General features: G+C 40.9%; 1 protein-coding gene and 1 long non-coding RNA gene across 3 annotated transcripts in view; one reads left to right on the forward strand and one right to left on the reverse strand.

Moving 5' to 3' along the window:
* Positions 1-2,206: 2,206 nt before the first annotated feature.
* The window catches only part of LOC137472785 (uncharacterized), a 32,761-nt gene continuing 16,709 nt past the window's right edge, over positions 2,207-18,258 (reverse strand). Inside the window, exons 2-4 of one of the 2 annotated variants that reach the window (XR_010998415.1) lie at positions 16,068-16,147; positions 15,035-15,134; positions 14,269-14,637 (exon numbers count right to left, since the gene is read on the reverse strand). This is a non-coding gene — a long non-coding RNA (uncharacterized lncRNA). Of the gene's footprint in view, positions 2,473-14,268; positions 14,638-15,034; positions 15,135-16,067; positions 16,148-18,258 lie in introns of those variants that run through there. The other variant, XR_010998416.1, reaches the window with a different exon arrangement.
* Positions 14,178-16,627, forward strand: LOC137472784 (interleukin-8-like). The gene is made up of 4 exons (XM_068188151.1): positions 14,178-14,347; positions 14,523-14,658; positions 15,440-15,523; positions 16,121-16,627. The coding sequence occupies exons 1-4, from the start codon at positions 14,272-14,274 to the stop codon at positions 16,149-16,151; spliced, it is 327 nt and encodes a 108-aa protein (XP_068044252.1). The 5' UTR covers positions 14,178-14,271; the 3' UTR covers positions 16,152-16,627.

Raw genomic sequence — 18,258 nt, forward strand, 5'->3', positions numbered from 1 at the left:
AAAATCTGCACCAAAAGTGCTGAGTTCTGGACAAAGCAAGAAATGGACATGGCCAGTGTAGCCTGTTCTGTCCTAAGGGCAAGATGCTGCTTCTGCCCTTGTTGTGAACAGGAAAATATCCTTTCTTTTAGCTTGCAGATTTGTGAGTTCCTAGACAAGAAACAGTGTCCCCTCCCATCAAACACTGCAAACACATAAACAGGGACCCTGTCAACTGGACCTAAAATGTTTGAGATACTGGTACTGGGAGGTGTACCAGCATTGGGTCACCTGCAGGAAGTGTAGGAACTGGTTTTTATCCCAGCTGCTGCCTCTCCCTCTCTGTTGGACACTGTGTGCATTGGCTGCTGAATGGCACCTCATTAAAAATTGGAAGCTTCTCATCAGTTATGACCCACCAAGATAACCTGACAATTTCCGGGTTCAGGCTGATGTGTCTGAAACTGACACAGCAAAATGTTATGAGCACAAACCTCAAAACAGACTAACACCACAATGCAGCATATGTCTTCAAGAGAAAAGGCCCACTTGGGCAGTCAGCAGCTTGCTATTTCCTGGGTGGTTTGTGTGTGCACGCAGGGACTTGCTGCTGCAGGTTACTTCCAGGGTAGCTTCAGAAATTAATCTGTTTCTCATAAAATAAAACATGAGTATCTCTTTGTCATCATTTCTGAAAGTCACATGGGCATCAGTTTGTTCTATTTCTGTAAAACACAATCCTCAAGACCACAATTCAAGACCATGTTTAGACACTGTTGTGGCAGAACCCGAAAATAAATAGGAAAGCTTTTAAATGTGCATTTCAAAGCCTTTACAAGATGCAACCATTTTATTTTTGGTGTTTTTATACATGTCTCATGCATTTCACTGACAACACTGCTGGTGGTTATCAATGTGCCCTGCTATTGTATTGTACCTTGTTCAAAAATAAATACCAGACCAAAATGTACAGGAAAACACTTAATCTCATTGTGTGTGATGTCAGGAGGAACTACTTCTTCAATCTTTTTTTGCTAGAGTAGTAAAAGCAATTTCCCAGGGAAAGAAGGTGCAGTAGCTATTAATAGTAAGGAGCTGCCTCTATGTAACACCTCTCACTTGGGAACATGAATAAGATTAGTCTAAAACTTCTCCATTAGTGACTGAAGTATTAATATTAAAAACCTAAAAAATAGTGAAATCCATGGACAAGAATTTTTCCAAACGCTGACATGACTTTGAGTACCCCAGATTCAAATATACATGGTTTACAAAAAGAAGAGAGGTTTCACTCTGAAAATCACACCACATCCAGGCTTTCAGAAAAATCAAAAGCATTTGCAGCCAACAGGGGGACCAGGAAGCACACTAGGTAATTTCTGCCACCATTGCCAAGGGACAGAACATCAAACCTAGAGCAAGCACATGTGATTTAAAATTGTTCAATTTCTCACACTGAGCAAGGAAACTCACATAGGAAAGTAGTAAAGGCTGATTTACATTGAGGCATGTATTCAAGACAAAAAAAAAAAAACAACAAAAAAACCAAAAAAACCCCCAAAAAAGCCCAAAACTAAACCAAACAAAACAAAAGACAAAAAAAAAAAAAAACCAAAAAAAAACCCAAAACCACCAAACCAAACCAAAACAAAAAAACCCACCAAAAAACCAAAAAACCGGGGATATATGTCTAAAACTCAGTTGTCATTTAAAGAAGGAAGGCCAAGAGATCCAGAAAAGGGTTTTCTGCTGTGCTGTAACTTGAAGGAAAGCTTCTGTATTTTACCTATGCTGTTTCAGAAATGATTAAGATTTGAGTTTTATTTCTGTTCGGAGGATTTTGGAAAAAATCAGACATGCAGAAAGGTCAAAGAAGGTATCACATGCTGAAATTTGTTTGCAGTCTGTAGCTGAAGGAAGTTGAAAGAGGAAAGTCCACTGAGTCTTTTCCTCATTCAGTATTTCCAGCTAAATGCTTTCATGACCCCTCAAACTCCTCTAGCAACTTACCTTCATAGTCCTGGGCCTCTCCATGCATCCCCTCTTGCCCATGGGCCAACAAGTTCATTTAAACGTGGGCTTTGGCAATTTTCCTGCTTTTGAACTTTGTTGGAGGAGTGCTTGTGTTGGATTCAACCTCAGCTTTGAGTTTTCCTGGCCATGGATGGCACTGATCTGGGTGCCTGCCCTGTCACTTGGTTTTCTGGTTTGTCCTTGGACTTGCCTCATTGCCCTGAACTTTGCTGGTGATATAGGCCCTTGGTTGAACCCAGCTGTGCTCTCTGGGCCTGCCACGATCTCCTTGCTCAGGCTCTCTGGGAAGGAGCCTGGGCAGTGAGGTGCCTGCCCAGCCTGCTGGGTTTGGCTGCTTGGCTTCCAGTGCTTTAGGGAGCAGCTGGTCTTTCCTGGGCCCCAATATCCATCTGCCAGACTTGCCCACTTGCTGCAAACTTGAGCACTGACTCCTGGTAGTATTTCCTGGGTGCTCTCTCACTGAAGGTGTAAAATCAATTAAAAAAAAAAAAAGTGGAAAAATTTAAATATTGTGATTCATGTAAGAGGCAGGGAAGACACATAAAGATGCTTTCAAGTGGATGCTCTGAATTCAGTTTTGCTGCAAGCAGCAACATTCTCAGTTGGTACTCTGCAATATCATCCCCTTCTTACTGGTGTCTGGTCATCTGGTGCTTCATCCTGGACCTTTTGAAGTGAAATATTAAATGATCAGATGCTTATTATATTCACCTCTTTCACACCTTCTGAAACAGAGCCATTAAAGCTTTGAAGCCCAAAGAATGGTGAATGATGCCCACAAGAAAGGAATACATCACATGCCAACAGGAAATCTTGACAGTGTTTTTTACTTCGGGGATCTTGTAAATGCATGTGAGATGGGAGGAAAATTATCAGATTACAGAAGAGGAAAGTGGGTCAGGGAAATCACCTCAGTGACTTCAGTGGGGTGAATAAGACCCTTGCAATCCCCAACAATGTGTTAGGACAAATAATGCAGAAGACAAGAGAAATACATCATGCAAATCCTTCATTAAAGAATTGATACCTGTGTCAGCTTCAAGCAGGAAGTTCAGCTTTCAAGTGGTGTCTGTAACAAGCCCTACTAGGAAAACAAAACGGGCTGTACTGAAACCAGTGTGTCACTGGTGGCTGAATTTCCTGGCTGTAAGGTGTGGAACAAAATGATAATCCACCTCAAATCCTTTATTCTGTGGTAGTTTATTTGGTTATGAAATGTGTTGAGGGTGAAATATATTGCTTGAATCCTTTCCAAAAGATTATAAGGCAGATCTGTCCCAGAAAGAAAGAAAGCAAGACACTTTTTCTGAGTCACAGATTTACATGATTTCTTTTTAAAGGGTTAAAGTGCCTGAAACATTAAAGATAAGATTTTGTACCCATAATTTGTATTGTTTCACACAAAACATACAGAATAAAGTTGATGTTTCTTTCAAAGGTCTTCTAAATCCATACTTCCAAGTATGCTTGGTAACTCCCAAACCCTACTTTTAAAAGAAAGAAAACCCAGTATCACTTACATTGTCCAAGGTCTGTACTACTTGTGTTTGAGAATTGTGCCAATTCCTCATTTAATCCAAGTAATCTTTGGCAATCCTCTACTCCTGGTTTTTTTTTTTTTTAATGCATATATATATATATATATAAAAATTAAAATATTAATCATGAAGTTCTCAAGGCCGCTAGCCTTTCTCCATACTGTATATTTTAGTGTTTCTTTTTCGGAACCTCTAGAAATTATTCTGAAAGCTTCAGTAACTCAAAGTCATCCCCTGGGAGACAGGTACCTTCAATCTGTGCAGCCATGTAATTTTGTTGAGGAGAAGTCAGGCACAAGGAAATAAAACTTCAGTCTTCAGCAGTAATTAATTTACTCTGGCAGGACCTTTGAGGATGACACTCTCATTTTTGATGAGGACTTGGCAAATCCTGGCTTAGTCAGCTATCTCAGAGTCACAAACCCCTGCTCCAAAGCCAAGAGCTGCACTGAAATCTCCGTGGTTCCAGGTTAACACTTTAGGCACGTGGTTATCTTTTCTCTGAATCTATCCATCTTCCAAATCATATGCATGCAATAAATGTAATTTACTTGCTGCATTTGTCTTTGGTAGTCCTTATAATTTTCTTTCACAATGGACTTGTCTAAAGCTGAAAATTTCTAATGGGTCCATGCAGAACATTGCATTGCAAGGACTGAATCCACTGCAGTCCTTTCACAGGTGCACTTGGAAAGCAAAATACTGGAATTCTCTTGATTTTTGCTTTCCCAGATTACCAATGACTTCAACTATAATTAAAAATGTGAAAATCAGGCCATTTATTCAATGGTACAACTTTAAATGTGAAAGGCCAGACTGTTAACTTGCCTGAGGAAATTTGCATCACATTCTACACCAGAAAATAGGCATATCACAAAGTGATTTCATATCCTTGAGTTGAGCCTTAGGGAAAATTCCTGCTCCCAGGCAGGATGGTGCCCTGCTCTCCTGAGAGAGGGACCACCACATCTCTTCCAAAATGACACTGTCCTTGCGTGCGTGCCATCAGTGCAGAGGTGACGCTGCACACAGGGCTCCGGAGATGACACCGCAATACCAGGACATTGCAACATGATGCAGGGAGGATTTGATTGTCTTGCTGGAAGTCATTACCAAGTTTCTCCTTCCAAGAACAGGAATGACATGAAAATGCCCTTAGGACACACCAGCAATTAATCACTTTGAAATGGGTGATGGTTGGCTCACAGGTTTGAGGATGAGGCCCTGAAAAGTAGCCAAGGTGCAATGTACTGGCCTTTTGCAATTCCCCTGGGCAACAGCAGCTTCTGTGCCTCCAGCCCGCTTGTTCTCCCTCTGTACCATCACAGTCGCATGCAGCACCATGCTGTAGCTGCAATGCTCCAGCTGGGATAGAAGATGTGCACTGGAAGTCATGCCAGTGTGGTCTGACTGCTTCCTGAGCAGCACTGAATGCTTCATCCCCTTGCTAGCTGCTGCTGAAATTCATGGATCCCGCATGCTATCAGAGATACCCAGCACTTCTTTAATGTACGCCCACTGCTCTTAGCAGGAAGAGTGAACGTGACCAAACTTGTCATGAAATGAAGTGACCTATACGTTAGTAAGGTTAGTTCTGTGATAAAAATGGCATTGTGTGTTGAAATTCCATTGTGTTGTATAATTTAAATTCATGGTGCCTTGGTTCATAAAGGCTGTAGAGCCATTGCCACTAATCCTTCAGATATTTTCTGCCACCTAATACAGTGTGTCTGATGCTTCATGCAATGGATCACAGTAAATAATTTTCCAGGCTGTGCTGTGTACACTAATTGAGACACACAGTTTTGGAGAAGCCACTCAGATGTTTTTATTTCTTTTCCAGTCCTGGCCTCTTCTTTCCACCTTTGCAGTCTAGCTTTTGCACTATCTCCTCAGTTATTTCACCGCCAGTGTCAATTTCCAGATTAGAAAATGGACCCCCGCAAAAGAAGAACCACCACACTAAAAGCAAAATGACCAGCACTGGAATGAAGAAAACCTGTCCATAATGAGGAGCACCTCATGAATCTCAGCCCATCCTATTCCCAGGTCTCAAAGTCAGTCCCAAAAGTCCTCCACTGAAAATCCACTTTGATTGCATATTAAGGGGAACCACTATTCCTTTCTGGGTTAGTCTGTCAAAAACATAGCAAAACAGCGCAATAGCTGTAGATTGGGAATGATCTTTGATTCAGAGAAGAAAAAAGACAAGCAAATAATGGAGGGCTCCGAGGAACTCACAATGGTGGAACATAACTTCCCTTAATGTTCTGCTTAAAGAATAAAATGATTTTTGGGTATCTTCAGAAGGAAGACAATTAGTTGTCTGAACTTCTGCCACTTGGCTAATGTTTCTTACTGAGAAAAAATCACATAATTACTCAAAAATGTGTTTAAAAACCAAATTACTTTGCTCTTATGCCTTCTGCTCCAGACACATGCTTTTCATCTGGAATTTCTTTTGGTAAATGATTACCATGATAGTTGGTATTTCCTTTTGGAATGGGTTGTGAAAAGGATAGGACATGCAATGGCTTATACAGAATTACAAGGATTATTTTCAGAGTTCTCTGGGATGAGTTCAGACCATGACACACAACTTTGTAAACAGGGATCTCAAAACACCCAATCCAGAAAGTACATGATGAAAAATGCTACTGTAACAGAAAGCTTTGGACAGGATCTGACTGTCCATCATGGCAAGATTGCTTACACCAGAGCAACAAAGAATACAGCAGCTTTGTCATTCTGAGTGTATATTTCAGGGCTTTGAAGGTCAATAAATTGAGTCTATCCTGAAAGCAGACATAAAAGACAAAAAAATTTAATGACGTTGCACAAACACACTCCAGAATTCATTTTCTGTTTCCTGTCCAATTCAGTACCTTAAAATTGAAGCTTTATTACTTGAACTTTATAATAAGAAGGGCTGCAAGTTCAAGTGTGATCTGTAGCTATTCCCTTTCCCACACGTCTATAATGTACTTCAGGATCTCGTGTGAAAGGTGAGCAGTGACGTTCAAATCAACAAGTGAACATCCTGCTCATCTTGCAACATTAGGTGGAAGGAAATTGTTTTCAAACTGTAGTTAAGTAACTGTTCCTTGATCAAAACTACTGTCACATCACTCTCACTAAAATGCAAACCAAATCCTGAAGTACCAATAATTGTGCACCACCACTGCTACAGGCCTGGTAATTGCTGTTTAAGACACTACTGCCTGAAAACTGTTTGTGTCCCAGCTGTAGGAGCTTTCTAGGCCTGCTATGCTCATGCAGACTTTTGTCACTCATCACACTCCACATGCAATCAGCACCAAAGGTGCACTCAACATGAGAGTAGCAATAAAGCTCCTGTGCAGTAGGAGATGAGTTGGAGCTGTCAAATGCCTCAGGTAGAAGAGTAAAACTAGAATACGTGGGGAAAACCTTTTTAGGAAAGAATCTTTAAAACCTCATATAAGCCAAAAAGTAGATGAAGCATGAAGTCTAACCAAGAAGAAAATGCTCCTAGGTGTCTTGCATTTCATATTTACTCCCTGACAGTCTATGAGAAACTTGTCTAGAGGACATCTTACCCACCAAGGAGTTTCTGTCCTCTAAAGCTGCTGAAATCATGGGGGTTTTCTAGGAGAAATAGAAATGTCTTCTGAAGAATACGTGTGATTGACGGCACGAACTTTATGGAAGGCTGCCAGCTGGTATGCAGTCACACATGTCACTTCAGAAATGAAAATGATAAAACAGTGTCTGGAATCAAAGCTCACCATGACTCTTAGCAGTTTCCAAGCTCTTAGGTGGTTATTGCACTTCAGAGGAATGGGGAAGGATATGGTTTTCTGTGGGTGATTAAACATTCGGCTCCATGCCCTGTGCTCATAATGGATAGTTTCCTGATTAATTGTACTGGGATTGGATACCTCCACTGGTTGGACCTAACAAACAGGTATTGCCAGACCTTCGGGAAAAAGGTGCTGGGGAAAATCAAACTCCCTGCTGTGGGTTTGTATCCGTAATCTACATTAGATATTCAGATATTTGAGTTTGGTATCGACCACTGATGGTCTGTGTCAGTCAGCAATGCAGCAGTTCATGCTAAATAAAAGTGTGTCAGTTCCTGAGTTCTAATCATATTCCTTCCTCTAAAAAGAAATTAGCTCTGTGCTGAAAGTAGGAGGAACAGTGACATACACGAGTAATTTCCACATTTCATTGAATCCAATGACAAATACCTTTCCTCAAATCAAGAGGAGGATATGCCTTTAATGCAAAGAGAATCCAAGCCCAGAAATAACAACCACTGAACCCTAATACTGAAGAGAGAGTAAGGTGGGAATGGCAGAAGGAGAGTAGAACTTTTTGAAGTTCAGAACACACCCTAGGAATTGCTGAAGGTATAAACATACTTGCAGTTCTAACTGTACCTGTCCAAGCCAGCTCAGATCTTGGCTGATGGTGGTTTGGTAAACATCAGCCCCAGAGACATAAGTCAGTCATACAGAGATAGGATCTACCTCTGATGAAGAAGATTGATCTGGGTGGGAAGTGATTACAAATCACTACTTTAAAATGTCCAGTCGCTTTCTTCTGAAGAGTTAAGGATTAGCTTCATCCTTTTCTTCCAAAGCACCAGGGTGAATTGCAAGTGCACTAGGAAGTTAGTGTGCAAAGGAGATATGATTCAGTGTACAAATACCAAGATAGTTAGGCAGAGATTTACACTCCTGAACAATGGTATTTTAAATGCTAAGTTCACAAAATCCAAGATACTTTATACCCACATAGTGTTACTTTCCAAAAGTGCTGTAACTGTTCAGGCAGTCTATGGAGGCTTAAAACAATATGAATTCTATGTTTGTACCACTGGGCCTTTAAAAATCTAGAGAGCTACTTGTGAGTGCTTGGAAAAAATCCAAAGTGCAAACTCTCCCTGTCCCACAAGTATTCTGGTTTGCTGTTACATACCTGTGAGGAATGGGAGAAGGCAAACAGGTCATACCTGAAGCATTTGTTTGACCTGCTGCTAACTCATGATAGGTGCAACAAAATTCACTGGAGTTAAAGGAAGTTCTCTACGGCAGGAATTCCCAACAAATCAATATAATGTAAATTATTCCCTGGGGCTTTCCATTTCATATGGGAATGAAACAACATGAAATGAAAGAAAGAAGAGGAAAATCCAGTGACAAGAAAAATAAGTTTGATTTCCTTAAAAATCATTATCTTCCAGCACAGTGTTCCCAAGCAGGGAAAGTAGATGTTGGAGTTTGTGTCCAAGGCACCCTCTTTTTCTCATAGCTCATAGCTCATAGCTGTTGTGCTTTGCACCATCCCAGTTCCTCTGAATTCAGGACCTTGTTCTCTTTGGATCTACATCCAATGCTGAAGTGTGACTCCATTGATTTTAATTTATTCCTGATTTACACCAGTAAGAGGGTGATTAGAATTGCAATGCCCGTGGAATGAACCATAGAGTTTTTAATTCTGCTTTGATAAAATGCTTGAAAATACTATGTCTTTGGAAAAGCTGTCATTATTTTATCCTTCCCTCCCAAACTGGTAAACCCTAGAACACAGGCTTCTAGTTTTGGGACAGCTGAGGGGATATAGGCTGGCAAAGAGGAGGGCAGGGAGTAAGGAAGGGAGCCTAAGCAAGTGCTACTCCCAAGGATCTTCTCCAGTCCTCTCCATATTCTCAACTACTCTTCCTGCTTAGTCCTGGAAGTCTTGGCTTTGTCACACTGAATAAAATATTTTTTCTGAGTAACTCTTTTATTCGTGTATTGTAATAGGTTTTCAGTTACATGTGATGATTAATGAAAAAAGGTATCTATCTAATAGGAAAGACAATACATGATGATACCATATATTACAATACTGCAATACTGGAAAGTCCCTGAGTAATCCTATTGCAATTAGCTTTTTTCTTAAAAATGCAATTACTGCAATTAAGCTAGTCTCTTTTTTCTTTGAAGAAGTCGCTGCATGCTGAGTAGCCTGAATATCCTGACAATGTTTCAGGCAGCATCCTGTCCATTTCTTCTTTTTCTTTCTTTCTTTTTTCTTTTTTTTTTTTTTCCTTCCAATACTACTTCCCTTTCTGGAGATGATTTCATTTCCTATGCAGTTACTACATACATGGGGAAAACCCAGGAATACACAGATATTTTCCATCAAACTCGATCAGTAAATGGCTTTTGTTGTATTGTGAATCTGCCAAGGGGCACAGAAAGGAAGAACTGCAATTCTGTAGTCCTTCAAAGTGCTGAAAAATGTGAATTAAGTTCTGAGTCAACCACAAATATGTTGCTGGAAGCTCAGGGAGTGCTGAAGCAAAGCTCAGCATCGCCATTAGTGAATTTTAGATGTGCAGCTGCAAGCGTGGAGAATTAAATGCACAGCACCAGGACCTAGAAGAACCAGAAGGATGAACACTGGAAAATCAAGCTGGCTAACTGAAAATTCAGGAGAGAGAGAAAGAAGTGCTAGCAATGACTCTAGGTGTGTGATATAATTGTGTATTCCTGGAGCAGCTGCTTGTGCAGCAGGGACATCCATGTGCCATGTGCTCTCGAGACAGAACTCCAAGGCGCTTCACCCGCCTCTGAACCAGAGATCTCATCAGCAGGGCAGGTGAAAAAAAAATATTCACCAGCAGAGATGTTGCAACTGACCTTCTCTGCAGCAAGAATCACGGGCTGCACGGAAAATACAGGAACAGAGATCATCATCTCCTGTGCTCTGAGGAAGTAGTGCTGTGGTCCAGCAGAGCTCTGCCTCTCATCCTTGTTCTCAGAAGACTGTGCAATTTTATGACTAATTAATACTCCTTTCTTAAACCACTTGCACAGTGACCTTTGTAACACCTGCCCAGTGCAGGACTGATTTGGCAAAGACCCTCCACTCCATACCCAGCAAAAATGATCAAATGCTATTTCCATTTTTTAAATGAGGGCAAATATCAGACACAAGCAGTTTCAGCAAGAGGGGAGAAGGCAGCCACACAAATTTCAGCGAGCCTCCCCTCAGATAAAGGGCTCAGCAAAACAAGTTGGGCTTGCAGAATTGCACATTAACTAAACAAAAGAGAATTAATATTTTTGCACAGGACTGATCAGACATTGCAGAAGCTCATCTGAAAGCAGATACTAAAAGTGAATCCCGTGGTTACATTTCTAATTACAGCCCTTTAATTGTATATTTTTCATGTAAAAGTCATTCAGTGTGAAAGCTGGCAAACTTATAATCTTGTGGAGTTTCGTGAGATCTAATTAAGGAATAGTAGTGGGGAAAGACATAGAGTTATGGCATTTGTAACTATAATTAATTCTTTGTTTGGCCCTCTCAAGTCAGCCAACTTTCCTCAGGAAAGGTTCACAGAAGAGACCATCTCACTGCTAAAACACAGATGAAACTAAAGACCCCAACTGCCAGGAAAAAAGCCACCAAGATGTTGAAGTATTTTCATATTGCAGATCAAAAATATGGAGAGATTTTGCATACAGGGTCACAGAAGTGTAAGAAATTAAGAGGAAGAGTTTACCTAAAGGAAATCTAAAGCAAAACAGGACTACCCTTTCCTGTGGAACCTAACACTCTTTCAAAAAAACCTTGTCAGTTCACATGGACTGACTCAGGTGCTCAGCAATTTTTAAATCATCTTTTACATGTTTGGATGCAAAATTCCAGGCATGAGGCAGAATTACTAAAGATAGTAGTGAACAGTCATTGAGGGAAATGAGGACAGGGCACTGCAAGGATCCCCCCAGGGGAAAGAAATTCCTCATTGCTGATGTGGGCATAAGGAAGTGTAAATTTCCTGGGCATTCAAGTCAGAGAAGGGCAGGAGCACACAGAAAATTAGCTGAGAAACTGCAGTGTTTTCACTTGGGTACCTCAGCCTCTCTCCTGCCCTTTGTTTTCTATAGTATAAGCCTATAGTATAGATGTGGAAGCCTATAGTATAGATGTGGAAGCCTTGATTAGTAGAATTACTGAATCCCATGCCTACTGTAGCACCTCCAGGTTGATCTGAACTAACCCTGCATGTACCAGTTTGCCATGTGATTTGGACAGGGACTGTTGGACCACACAGCAGTGTCAGAAGTTGGACTCATTCCTGTGTGTCATATACTGCTGATACGCATCAGTACTCAGAAATCTTATTACTTGGTAGCTGTTAAGGCACACTCCTGCCAAGAAAATGGAAGCTTCTCAATAACTGTGTTCATGACCCTTATGACAAAAAGGTGTTTATACAGCTGAAGGATACCAGATATCATTTATGACACGCATATTTAAGGCTTAGCAATGGCTCTCTTCAGTCAGAGTGTGTGTGAACTAGAATTCCAGCAGCGCTTAATTCACCTGCCTCACATCGCCAAAACAAAGTCCTTTTAAATCAATTGGAACAGCAGCTGCTCTCTTTAGCCCAAATCACACAGTTTACAATAAAACATGTGGCCTTTTCATTCAGAGTTCATCTCTTCTGACTTCTCTCTGTAATCACAGGAGAGATTTTATCTTTGTGGACTGTGAGTTTTTTGCACGCCACTCCTGAACACTCTGCTCCCTGTATCATAGATTACAAGTCAAAGCACAGCCTCCAGAACAGTACTCAGTTGTCCTACTGCTCCATATCAGGATTTGTTATGCTGTAATCCTTATGTTGTCTCTGATAAATGTACAACACCTAAGCCCTTTCTTTATATTTGAGTAGAGACACACAGAGCTACAAACATCTGGTCTGTCTGGACCAAGAAAGCAGAAATGAAGTTTCCTTAAAATTGAACAGGCAGAAGATTTTGCACAAAGAGGACAAAGGATAAAAGCCTCATTGCATATAGAGCCCAGAAAGAATAACTTTTTACTTGAAATACTGAAAATAATTTGTGAAATTAAAGAGGAATAACAGTTTATTGGAAATGTTTGAGGAAAAAATCCACACTCATTAGGCCCTGCAATTCATCCTTCAATTTTCTCCTTGTATGCAGGCCAGAAGACTTTTCCATTGATGCTCTAGCTTGCATTTCTATAAATAGCTTGCTGTGCACAGAAGTAGTGTGTGAGGGGAAAATAAAAAGTCCAGAGTTAGGAACAAACAACCCAGTCTGTTGGACAGGACAGCACTCGGCAAAAAGAAGTTGACCTGGGGACATGACAAAGGCCTACAGAATTCTGAAGCCAGTGAAAATCAGGGGTAAGGATCAATATCTGCTTCTTGTTATCCTGTAAAAGAATCAGGAGGCAGCAAATGAAACCAGAATCAGACTACTAGGGATAAGTCTCAAAGACACTTAGTCTTTTCTTACACATTCCTAGACACCTGTTGATTGCCATGGCTGAAGAGGACAATCCCTAGGCAGACCTCAGGTCAGACAAGCAAGGTCTGGGATTAGTTGTTTATCTGTTTATCTATAGCTAATACAGCTGTATTGGCTGCAAATTGTAAAGTGACAGGGAAACCAGGTGCTTAATTCCATAGCTTCTGAAATAGCTACTGTTCAGATCATGTGCTCTAAGGCAATTTATAAACTGCAGACACGATAGATATGGTAACAGTAACTGGCATTCAGACTGGCCTATGTAAATCTCTGAGATCTTCATGATCAGTCAGAGAAAAATAACCTACATTCATGCATATCTGGCCCTGTGCTTTGTTCCTTTGACTTCCCCATTACCTGGCAGAGGGACAGTAATGGGAGTCCTTAATGTTTAACCTAAATAAGGCCAACTTGTATTATAGTATTTGTCTCTACTGTTAAAAGAAATGGTTGAACACCTCTGACTTTGTCTGAATAATCCTTGTTCATGATTCCATCTTCAGTTTTCTTTATTTTCATCACAATGGGAAGAAATCTTCTCTTCACAGGGTCAAACTTAAATTTGCAAAAGTGCTTAATTTTATTTCAGAAGCAGAATCCTACAGCAGCTTTTAGAATTTTCCTTTGCCCACATTCAAAGCACCAAATAACTAAGAGGTTTTTGCTTCAGAAGAAGCAGTCATCCTCAAAAAACAAAATCCACCTTAGGTTAGGCAAAGCAACTCATATCATATTGACATATTCTGTGTGTTCTCAATGGAACTACAGAGTCTCAGTGGTACTGTTGCTTATTTCAGTGAAGCTAGATTTGAATTCATCAAAAGAATACTGTAAGTACTTCTGTTAATGTTGTGTTAAAGTCAGCATATAAAAATGAGGGTTTTTAATGTACATGAATGTAAGGACAAGGAGAGTCTCTATAATTTCTAGAATTATTGGCTCCTACTTCTATCATGTCTTAAACCGGAAAAAAATAAAATTGAAGTCCAAGGACACAGAGATGGAAAATCACAGAGCAAATGCCTTGGAGCTGTGGTGGAAAGTCACAAGGAGGACACAAATACAGATTAAAATAATTCCAAGAAATTACAAACTCTTTACAGACTCCACACAGCTCTGTACCGGCAACTCTACATGTCTTTACTTCATAAAGTGCTTTCTCTTAATGAGAAGCAGTTTTGTGGTCATGAAGGGAAAGGGGCTTACCCACTCACCTGTGACTCAGTGCTCAGCAGCATCTCGCAGGTTCGGAGTTTCCACGGGTATGACCTCGCCATGATGCTGGAGTGCCCCGGCTGGCCCAGGCAGGATATAAACAAGCCTGTCCCAGAGCACAGGCACTTGCTACCCCGGGATCTGCCAGAGCTCACACGACCACAGAACCAGGCCCAGGCCACATGACTTGCATCATGACTGGCAAGACTGTGGCTGCTGTCCTGATCCTGCTCCTGATCTCAGCACTTGGAACACAAGGTAAGGAATTCCTTCCTCAAGTTCTGCTAACTAATGGCCAGAGCAAATGCTGGTGGGGAGACACTGTGTTGTCTTACCAGTGCAGCAAAAGACTCTCCCAATGCTGTCAGCAAAAAACCCCATGTTGTGCTTCCTGTGAAAATAGTGAACCTCTCTACCTTTTTTTGTTTTCCAGGTGAAGCGGTGCCACGCTCGGCCATTGAACTCCGGTGTCAGTGCATAAACACTCATTCCAGGTTCATCCATCCCAAGTTCATCCAAAACGTGAACCTCACCCCCAGCGGACCTCACTGCAAGAATGTTGAAGTCATGTAAGTGTCTTGCGAAAGCTTCCTGATTACTTAACAAGAAGGAAGCAGATTTTGCTCTCGATCGGGTGTAAGTGTTCTGTGTTCTGGCAGAAGAAGCTGCTCAGAAAGCAGAACAGCAACATTCCCTGCTCCCACAGACGACATGCTACGTGTCGGAAACTGAGTGTTTTTTTTGCCAATCTCTACTTTTTAAACACATGCAATATTTTGACCTAAATTCACAGTTATCAGGCAGCAAATAGCTTCCTAAAACTCTGAATTCCACTGGCTTGTGAAAATGCATGGAGCCATGCTGATCAAGAGATAAAACCAACATTTTTAAGGGCTAGGTCAAAAAAATTATCACACTTCTGCTCAAGTAAATGAAAAAAACTACCATTAACATACAAATCGTTCCAGCTGCATTCCAGAACTTTTACTGTAAATAACCAAGTTCCTATGGACTGGTAGTTCATCTGGACTGGGCAGTACAATTTCTGCATCAAGATGGAAAGATTTAACTCTTCAGTAAAAAACTGACACCAATACAAAGCCAGTTGGGGGGAAAAAGCAGTTTTGAAAAGAGGGAGAGTCCTGAAGGTGGTTTAATGCATCAAACAGATGTGAGAAGACACTAAACCAGTGAAAAAGATCCTTTTATGTTAGGCTACAGCCTCAGTTTATACAGCTTCAAGTGGAACATGTCAGTGTATCCCTAGAATGATGTTATTATGAGAGAAAGGTGACATTGCCTTGGATTTCACTGAACAGCCCTTTTCCCTTCCTTTCTCCCCTGTTGCAGAGCTACCCTGAGAGATGGCAGAGAAGTGTGCTTGGAGCCCAGTGCTCCCTGGGTGAAGCTGATCATCAAGGCAATTCTGGACAAGTGAGTAATTTCTCCTCAATAAGCACAGTTTATTGAAAACCGGTATTTTAATTGAACTACTAAACACAGACAGGTGTGAAGCGCTCCAAAATTCTGTCTCCTCAGGGAGTTATTAACTTTTGTGTTCACTAATTGTGACAAACACTGTGATTGCTTTGAGCCTTAATTATAGCATTAGCTACTGAAGCCTTACTGTGCCACGCATCTCTGGGAAGGTTGCCTTCCTCTCCCCCAAGGCACAAGCATTTTGAAAACCTGCAGCACAGCTGCTCAGAAAATCCAAGCATTAACTGACTGGTTTTCTCATGCTTGCAGTGGCAGAAAGCAGCAATCAGTTTTTCAAACTACTGGCACATAGATAAGTGGGGGGGAAATCAGGCTCCATTTGTCAAGTGAAGCATCAAATTATAGAAATTCACTGCTGTTGAATAATTTTGTGAATGTTATGATGTACCAGTGTCCATTGGGTTCTGTCACAGCTTTTCAGGGTTTTGGGCACAGAAGCACGAAGTGGTGTATTTCAGCTGACACCAGCAAATCTTACCTGTTGTATGGTTGATTTTTAATAGCTTCCTTTTCCATCTTCTTTCTTTCTAGGGCCAACACCAAACCTGAGACAGTGTCCTAAAACAAAGAAGAAAAATGTCCTAACTGCTCCAGCGAGGCAAAAATAAGGAAGACACTCACCAAGCTTCTGACAGCTTACCTCCTCCTGCCTCCTACATTCACAATGTCACAGCATTTAGAATATGCACTCCCTGGTTTGTAGTTAGTCGACAACAATACTTTTAGTCTTTTAAACTGGTCTCATTATATAGGAAAGAAACCACTACCACCTCAACAAGAAGGCAGGACAAATGGCTTGTGAAGGAAGATGGAGATGATTCTGGAATAATTTTTGCTAAACACAGCTGGAACAGTGCAGTGCATGCCCAGCGGAGTTTTCACTAAATGACTCATTCCCTTTTTGCTAACAGTTTAGGAAAAGACCAGTAACAACTTCTGCCCAGCAAAGCATAGACAGGTAACTTCAACTGTACCTGGATCACTGCCACTCACAGTGGGCTGCTGACTGAAGAGGGGAGCTTCTAGAATTAACACGTCAAAATTCTGATACATCAGGTTTTGTGTCATCATTTTCAAGATATTATTTATTGTGAATGAGTGTTGTGAAGGTATAAACATATATTTTAATGCCATCTTTTGGCTAGAAAAAAACCACTTTATTTATTTATAGAATAATATTTATTTATTTATTTATTTATTGAAGATTTTTATGTTTACCTACCAAATAAATGCTTGTTGAAATATTTTCACTTCAATATTGTTTGTCATTAATTTCCTTGTTGGAACACAGAACTGAAAAAAAGAGTAAGCTTTTTCTTTCAGTTTATATCACATAAGGGGTTCCAAGAAGGGCAAGGGGGGGGATCTGAGTTGTGGGGACCAGCAAATTGAAACAGCATATTGCTGCCTCTGTAAAGTGTAGATAATTAGAGGAATTATGAAAATTATCTACTTTCTTCCTCTTTCATGTGACACTCAGTGTTTTCAGAAGTCTGGATGATAAAATTCCCAGATAGTAATGAACAAATACTGGTTAGTCACAGAAATCACAAGGTAATAGCAGTGTGCTGCTCTGACAGCACAACACCTGAGAACATGACAATGAACAAAGGTTTTCATCAGCTTAAAGAAACAAGGAAATCTGATAAACATTAGGGAAGTCACTGAGCATCCTCTCTAATTCCAGTTAGGAGGGAGGACTACATCAGGGGAAATTCTAAGAAACAGACCTCCAATTATATATATGGTCTTACATCTACCTGCAGTAGAGCAATTTACAGAGGAATGTTGAAATTCACTAACACTTGGGAAAGTTGAACAAATATTTTGCTATTTGTTTAGGTTCGATCTTTTCCAACAAGGAGCCACTCCAAATTCTGCACAATCAGCTCATGTTTGCTCATGGTGCAAGATATAAAGGGAGTTTTTCGCAGTGTTTGAGCAAGTTCTTGTGCAAGAGGGCAACTATTCTGACTACACTTTCCTCCCTCTCCCCATATTTGCCTCTGTCCCACTGCACAGCATTGTACAGCCTGCTAGACCTCAGAATGGGAAGGAGTCAAGGTTTCTCAAGGAGAGAGGTTTTGTTCAGACTTGTCTTACAAGTCTAAGCCTTCCTGTTAATAATCCTGAGGGATTCTTATAAGATATCTTCTTTCAGAGATGTAATTTGGAGATAAAGGATGTCGCAAGTATCAGCCAAGAATGGGGAGAGGTTGGGAAAGACCATTTGATCTGCACAGCCATAAAAATCTGGGTGTATCTTAAAGGACTGGCATCAGTTTTGGTGTAATACAGATACACATAACCTTTGTCACCAGCAATATCCCAGTCCAGTTACTGGGAGCTGAACCACAGCTGAGAAAGCGCTTTTCTCATCAGTTCTTCTGTCCAAAATGTCAGCAATGGCTGCACTTCTAGGACCCTGGGCAGGGCATCTGCACCTTCCTCCATAGGCTCATTGGTGGGGTGCAATTCCAAGGGTACAAATGACAACATTTCACATCTCTGCTCTGTGTGCAGTCACAGAATACCTTCCTTAGAAGCACAACAACCACTCTCATGCTTCCAAAAATGTGTTTCGGTGCTCTTGGAGACTGTTAAGTGAAGCACTGTGCTCTTCTGACTTGGTGTCTACCTTCACCAGACTGGGCTGCTCTTCCTTGTCA

The sequence above is a fragment of the Anomalospiza imberbis genome, chromosome 4, assembly GCF_031753505.1.
Source record: "Anomalospiza imberbis isolate Cuckoo-Finch-1a 21T00152 chromosome 4, ASM3175350v1, whole genome shotgun sequence".
Taxonomy (NCBI): Eukaryota; Metazoa; Chordata; class Aves; order Passeriformes; family Viduidae; genus Anomalospiza; species Anomalospiza imberbis.

What these genes read in the sequence shown, in the direction of transcription:
- LOC137472784 (XM_068188151.1), top strand. Translation starts at nt 14,272, where the DNA reads ATGACTTGCATCATGACTGGCAAGACTGTGGCTGCTGTCCTGATCCTG. An exon ending in CTCAGCACTTGGAACACAAG is followed by an intron (nt 14,348 to 14,522) that starts GTAAGGAATTCC and finishes TTTGTTTTCCAG; the next exon opens with GTGAAGCGGTGCCACGCTCG. An exon ending in ATCAAGGCAATTCTGGACAA is followed by an intron (nt 15,524 to 16,120) that starts GTGAGTAATTTC and finishes CTTTCTTTCTAG; the next exon opens with GGCCAACACCAAACCTGAGA.